Genomic DNA, 7126 nt, shown 5'->3' on the forward strand with positions numbered 1-7126 from the left:
CAATTGGAATTTACATCTCTTGAGCTGGGGACTGTCAGACCCTGTCATCCGGCTGACTGTTGGTGACCTGCCTTGCTGTTTGCTGCCTGTGCCTGGATAACCTGAATTGCTCTACAGAGGACTACCTCACAGCCCTCAAGACTTGAAGGACTGCCAGTGTCTCACAACTGTCTCACGGGAGTGAGTTACACTGAGCCATTTGTACTGATTTATAATTTAACTGTTTATTTCTTGTGTTACATATCTACTGATCTGTATAAATATATATATGAAATCATTAGCAATCTGGTTTTGTCTCTCTAGAAAACCCTAACACAGTCACCCCTTGGACTGCTGTGAGTTTCTGCGACTGTCACTCTTCATAGCAGTAGAAAGCCCCCATTCTCCCAGAGCACCTGGAGGTTCTGAGCTGCTGGGTGGTGGTTAGCAGCCCAGTGTGGATGTAACCACTGCCCCAGGGCTCCTGGGCGCAGCTGGGTGGCTGGGAAATGGAGTAGAAGGCAGGCCTTCTGCTTAGCACTCCGTGGGAGGAGGTGGAGTTTCCTGTGGTTCTCTGGGAAAGAGCCCCAATACCGGCCCTTGGGGGCGGAGTAGCAGGGGTCACCCTGAGAGCTCCCTGTGGGTAGTGCCAACCGGGGCTCCAGAGCACTTCCCAGTGGGGCCAGGCACGGCCCTGCCAGCCTCCCCTCCCAGGGGTTCCCTACAGAAGGATGCAGACAAAGGTGCCACTGCTGTGGCAAAGGAGCTGAGGACAAGAAAACCGCGTTCGGCTGGCTGTAGGATGCACGGCACATGTAAACATATACCAAAGTGACAGCGTTCTGGTGAGAAAACACCATGGAGATGGGGATCACCCAGCACACTACCTTCTAAAGTGTAGCATTTTATGGTCATTGTGGGGAATTAAAAAAAAAAAAAGCCTTTCAAGGTAGGCAAAATGCTTCACACTTTCTTTGAGGCCTAATTAGGCGTGTTTGTTGATAGATAAACACAGAAGTGCTGGTTTGATCTTGGAGTCAGAGTGAGGCAACTGTTGCCATAAACCACAGAGCAGTTTTTAATATTTAAAGCAGATTTTGAGGAAGCAAATGTGCTTTCATCTCCCTGTAAGAACGGGTGTAAACGTTTTGTTTCAAAATGACATGCTCACAGGAGCCAGCAGCGGTGAAGGAAGTAACTGAGGACAATTACACTTGCTTGTGTCCCGGTGTGGGGAGGAGCCAGGAGGCTTTCCCCTGGGGCCCAGCGAGGTAGAAAGGCCTGACAACATGCCATGTTGTGGTCCTGGGACATGCCCCAGGCCTGGCTGTTTCTACACGGGCAAGGCTCTTCTTTGTAGACCACCTTGTCAGTGCAAAATGTAAACCGATGCTTACTGCTCAGGAGGAAAGCAGCATTCCAGTATGGCTTAAGCAGGGCAGAGAGGGCTGCGAGGAAGCCTTGTCCGCTCTGTCAGCTGTGTACCCCTCAGCAGACACTCACCGAGGCTTAGGTTCGAAACCTTCCAGTGTTGAAGATCACCTAGTCAGCAGTTTGAAAGTCCTGTTTCTTTCCAAGCAGTACACCGTGTAGGAAAAGCAGTGACCCAGGGTATACATGGAGGCTGGCCAGGGTTTTCACCGATGGCCCAGGAGACCCTGGGACCCAATGGCAGGGCAGCAGAGCCCAGAGGGGTGAGGCCTGAGCTCGCACAGCCACACCACACATACTCCTTCCTCTCTCACATCGCCCCACTGCCCCCCAATCCCCCCCGCCCCGCCCTGCCCAGCAGCCCAGAGCTGAAGCAGCTACCTCGTTCATACAGCTTGATTGCTTCCATGAGGTACGGCACCAGCAGACGGTTGACAATAAACCCGGGAGTGTCCTGTTTTAGGAAAGAAAAAAATTGAACCAAGTGAATTTTCAATCTAGTTCATCAGCGAAAGGCAGGGCTTTCTACCCCCATGACGTTTACCATCTCAGGCCCTCGCAGGGGTGTGTCTGCCCTGTGCTCGGGGTCGCGAGGAGTCAGCGCTGACTGGAGAGCAGCGAGTTTGGTTTCTGGTTTCCTCTGTGAAGGCCCTTTTTTTTAATCCTGCGGTTATCAAGCTACTGGTATTAAAATTACCAATACGGCCTTGTTTCTATCTCACAGATCAATGTAACCAAGAACCACAGCACTTAGACAAACTGAACACACCCAGAAGGTCCTCCTGTACAGATCGGAGCAGGTGGGGGTGGGCACGAGGGCAGGCACAGCTGACCACATCATTCTGACGCTCCAGCTCGCTTCTGTGGATTGGGGCATTACTGTTGGCTTCATCCGTTACTGCCAGGATCACACTGACAAACATGCAAATGGCACACACACACGGCGGCATGCAAACAGCAGCCCCGTTACTCCTCTGCTCGCTGACCGGCCTTTAGAAATCTAGAAAAAGTAACGCTACCTTGAGCAAGACCTCAGGGGAGAATGACATTCCGGGCCTCGCACTGCTTGGTCCGCATGCGCCGCTGTCCAGGCCAGCAGGATCATGATGGAGCTGGGGGCAGAGCAGCCAGGCAGATGCCGGCTCTCTCAGCACACCGCCTACGACCCACAGCCTACAGGCGACACCAGGAACACTCCCACTCTCCTCCTCGTTAAAACGCCTAACCACCTCTGCTGAGGTCTCGCTGCTGGGCTTTACTGATCTCTTTTGGGTGCCTGTGAGGACCCCCTCAGGCCTTGTCTGCTGTTTCTAGCACACACCGGCCACTCAGAAAGCATGTGAGTCCGACGACCAGCTCCTGGATTACTCCTGCAGATGGCTGACCGCACTCCAAACAGGGCCGGGAAAAGGACGCACCCTGTGACTCAACGCTGCCAGCGGTCCCGACCTCCACCTCCACAAGAGTCCGGGGAAGAGGCACAAAGGAGCTTCATCAACTTAATCAAGATCACATTAATAAGGCCACTTTGTATACTTAAAACTGAAGTGGAAATATGCTTTTTAGCTTCAAAAGGCTAATTGTAGAAACTCGGGGTAGAATGCCCGAGAATGTGAAGCACTCTGCATAGCAAAGGCAGGCACAGCCTGAGAAAACCCCCCGCTGCCATCTGAGAGCGACTAGCCCCGTATCAAGAGCTCACAGGCCTCCATGAAGGAGAAGCGCTCACAAAATGCTTACACCCACCAGGAGTCAAAGAAATACCAAAATCAAGTCGTGTTTCTGACAAGACTGTGAGGGTTTTGTTCTCCCGCTATCATGACACTCAGAAAGGGTGCTGCAGAGAAAGGGGCACCCTCGTAATATTATATTAAATATACATACACCAAAGAAAACCCAAACCCGCTGCCATCGAGGTGATGCCGATCCACAGTGACCCTGTCCGACAGGGCCGAACTGCCCCTGTGGGTTTCCAGGACGGACTCTTCTCGGGAGTAGAAAGCCAATAGCTAACCACTGCACCACCAGGGCTCCAACGATATACTACAGCAGGTCTTTTTAAAGAGTTCAATTGATATAATCGTAAGGTTTACATTTTTCATAATCTTTTAAGTATTTATTCAGTATTTTAATATGTGCAAGGCACTGTTCTAAGTACTACATAAAATAAATTCATCTACTTCTCATAACAACCAAGTGCTACAGTCCTGTCAGCTAACTGCAAGGTCATTGGTTTAAAACCACCTGCTGGCTCCATGGGAGAAAGACGAGGTTGCGGCCAGATTTACAGCCTCGAAAATCGTACTCAGGGTTGATGTGAGTCGGAGTGTTTTGCATGGCAGCGGGTTCACATTGTCATGATGCAGGACCCTCGGGTCCTGAGGCACGCAAGGTTCCATGATTTGTCCCCCGTCTCTCTCCCTCCGCGGTTCCTCACTACAAAGGCCCGTGTTACGGCACAGCAAGGCCATTCTTCTTCACCAGGTGCTGGGAAACAGCAGTCCTGTTTTTACAAATAAAGTTTTGGTGGAGCACAACTAAACTAAACAGCCATGTCCCACTGACAGCTGTTTTTGCAGTAAAATGAACTGTCAAGCTTAAATTACTTAAGTGTCCTGAGTAGTTACATACAGATAAAGTTGTGTGGAGTTTTGTTCTAGGTAGTTGTTAAACTCTTAAAAAGCTTTTTAAACTTTTTTTTTAAATATTGAAAAGCCTAAATAACTTAGCCAGAACTCCCAAGAACCCTCAGGTTTCTTAGTGCCTAGGTTTTAAAACTTGGCTGATGATTGGAATCACCCAGGGATCTGGTGAAAATACAGCTCCCTAGGCTCTATTTGCAATCCAGTGAAACAGAATCACTGCAGGGAGGCGCCCAGGGATCAATTCCAATGATGGACGGGGCGGCGTGAGGCGCAGAACAAAGAGGAGCTGTCTACTCCCATAAAGCGGTACAGTCTCGGAAACTCACCGGGGCAGCTCTACTCTGAAAGTAGGAATTACCTTCACGGAGTGAGTGTGGTTTGGGGTCTTTAAACACAGCACTGCGAGCTACAGGAGAAACATTTTGGAAAGCAGAAGGATGCCATGAGCAGAAGCACATGGCAGAACAGACCGAGTCCGACAGTGTGCTTGTCACAACGGCTGGAGCTGGGCGTACCTTTCCCCGGGAAATAAGGAAATAAACGGCTTATCACCAAAGGCAAAGAAAGGTCTGATTTATGTGGCGTCGTTATGCCAGGGCCTTTCTTGACACAACTGCCCCTCAGGGAAACTACAGACCCAGAGGGGTGCAAGCCTGATGTTTTTGGCAGAGGAAATAAGCTAACAGAGAAACTGAAAAGAATCAAAATAAGTAGCTTATCATTTCAGACAACTCGGATGGGTTTATATACAATAAGCAGGTATCTCATTGTATATAAAAAGAATACGGCGGGAGGTCAAGCACACCTTTCCACTCTGCCCGCTTATTGAAAAAGCACCGTTCAACATCACCAATGCCATTTCCAGTCGTCTGCAAGTCACGTTCCCTTGAGTGACTTGGAGGGTGCATGTGCCCTCCAGGTTGAGCCCATGTAAGGCTCTGCTCCCAGTGGCTCATAAGAAGCCAAAGCTGCTGGGGACACCAAAGTCACTTGTGGAAATGTAGCTGCACATCCCCGAACAAAGCCCAGGATCCAGAGTGTAGTTTCACGTCTTCCTTTCCACTGGAACCCTGGGCAGCACCCAACTGCCTTGGGCATGGGCATGGGCATGGGTGGGGGCAGGGCTGAGGAGTCAGCTTCCCCTGCTGGCAGATCAGAGTGATGACATCCATGGAGCCTGCTCAGCAGAGTCTGCTGACAGGCAGGCAGTGGCCAGGGTCCCTTGCTCACGTAATTCCACCAGGCTCCAAGGAAGACCACCCCCTGCCCATGTTACCCATACTCTACCTTGCAAGAAACAGGATGCTTTCCCAGGGTTTTGCTAAAGTCTATCAGAGATTCAAACGTCTTCTGGCTGGTCATGGGGGTTTTAATGACCTGCAAATGCAAAGCAGAGAACGGTGTGTCAGTAAACCACCCACCGCGGAATAAGGGCTTCAGACAACATCAATCAGAAAGACCCACCTAGTAAAAACAGAACAGAAGTATGGATCTCAAATTATATACAAAATACCCACCTTAAGATGACAAGGAAGTGAAGAATGTACAAAATCAAGGCTGAGAGGGTGGGGTGTGTGTGTGTGTGTGTGTGTGTGTGTGAGAGAGAGAGAGAGAGAGAGAGAGAGAGAGAGAGAGAGAGTGTTTTATGAGCCTTAGTTGAAAACAAAACAAAAACCACCAAGTCGCTGCCATCGAGTGCATTCTGAGTCACAGTGACTTAGAGGGCAGGGTAGAACTGCTTCCGTAGGTTTCTGAGACTGCACCTCTTTAAAAGGGTAGAAGCCTCCTCTTTCTCTTGTGGAGAAGCTGGTGGTTTCAAACTGGTGACCCTGTGATTAGCAGCCTGATGCTGTAACCCACTATGCCACCGGGGCTCCACTAGTTGCAAGAGATAGGTTGGACTCCAACTCCATTACTTACTGCCGATGTGCCTTTCTTCGGCACGATTTCTTGAAACAGAAATTACTGTGAGCACCACCAAGAGTGGAGGCGAGGATGAGCTCAGCCCAGCCCCGTGCACTGCGAGAAGGAAGCAAGCACAAAGCCACACTCACTGCTGTCGGTGATTCCGACTCACAGCGGCGCCAGAGGACGGAGGACAACTGCTCTAACGAGGCCACCGCTCTTCTGCAGGCGCAACGAGGTGTTCTAGGAATGCTTGCGTTTGCTACTGTTCTGTACTTCAGAGAGGAAAGGGAAAGCCCCCTTGGGGTGGGGGGTGGGGGTGGTGTGGAATGATACATGCCCTTAGAGGATTCAGCAAGGAGGAAGAACAAGTTCAATTCCAGGCTTCTGTTCTTATTCATTTCCCAAAATGTGGGTGCTGGGACCCTGGAGCACCTGGATCCTTGACCTGTACCTACTCCATCGCAGGAAAATGAGTGACTTGCCTAAGCCACACACCTCCTGGACCCCTGGGTTAGTGTACTCCCCAACACGAGGCATGGAGTCCAGCAGGGGAGCTGTGCTTCCCAACAGGCCGGACAGGAAGCACGTCTTTACCTGAAAGAGGGGCCAGTGGGCCGGAGGGCAGGGCAGGCACCTCAGAAGGCCCCCAGCCCTCCCGACTTTCTACAAGGCGCAATGCAAGGAAGCTGCTGGAGACAGCAACAAGCACAGTGCTGCAGTCAGCACTCAACAAACGCTACGGAACTCCCCGGGAGCTACATCTGTGAGGGCTGAAAGGGACAGAGGGGAATCTGAACTTGACACAATACGTGTTCCTGTCTTCAGGGTCAGTGAGGAAGTTGCACTGCTCCCTTAGGTGGTGCTGGTGGGGGTGGTTGGGGCTGTCGGGGGCGTTCCCACCTGTAATGAGCCTGTGTACAACAGAACAACAGGCTGCCCAGGGCTGCCGCCCTCACCGTCAGAGGCAGGTCACATCAGCGTCTGTGTCTGCCTCCTGACTGTGAGGACAAGTGACACAGATACACACACACACACACGGTTACGCGGGCCGTGTGGCCATAATGAATGAAGGCACTCGTGACCATTGGTGCTTGAATGATCACAGGCTAGAGGTGTGGTGGGACCGGAATGACACCAAGGGAGGTACTGTAAATGAATAAAAT

General features: G+C 51.1%; 1 protein-coding gene across 1 annotated transcript in view; it reads right to left on the reverse strand.

Moving 5' to 3' along the window:
* Positions 1-7126, reverse strand: part of HADH (hydroxyacyl-CoA dehydrogenase) — a 46791-nt gene that overhangs the window by 6808 nt on the left and 32857 nt on the right. The window contains exons 5-6 of the mRNA XM_004703455.2: positions 5343-5432; positions 1792-1864 (exon numbers count right to left, since the gene is read on the reverse strand). Of these exons, the coding sequence (XP_004703512.1) occupies positions 1792-1864; positions 5343-5432 (163 nt within the window). The remainder of the gene's footprint in view (positions 1-1791; positions 1865-5342; positions 5433-7126) is intronic.

This window comes from Echinops telfairi, unplaced genomic scaffold (genome assembly GCF_000313985.2).
Source record: "Echinops telfairi isolate 266 unplaced genomic scaffold, ASM31398v2 ScPeMD7_7468;HRSCAF=8506_0, whole genome shotgun sequence".
NCBI lineage: Eukaryota > Metazoa > Chordata > Mammalia > Afrosoricida > Tenrecidae > Echinops > Echinops telfairi.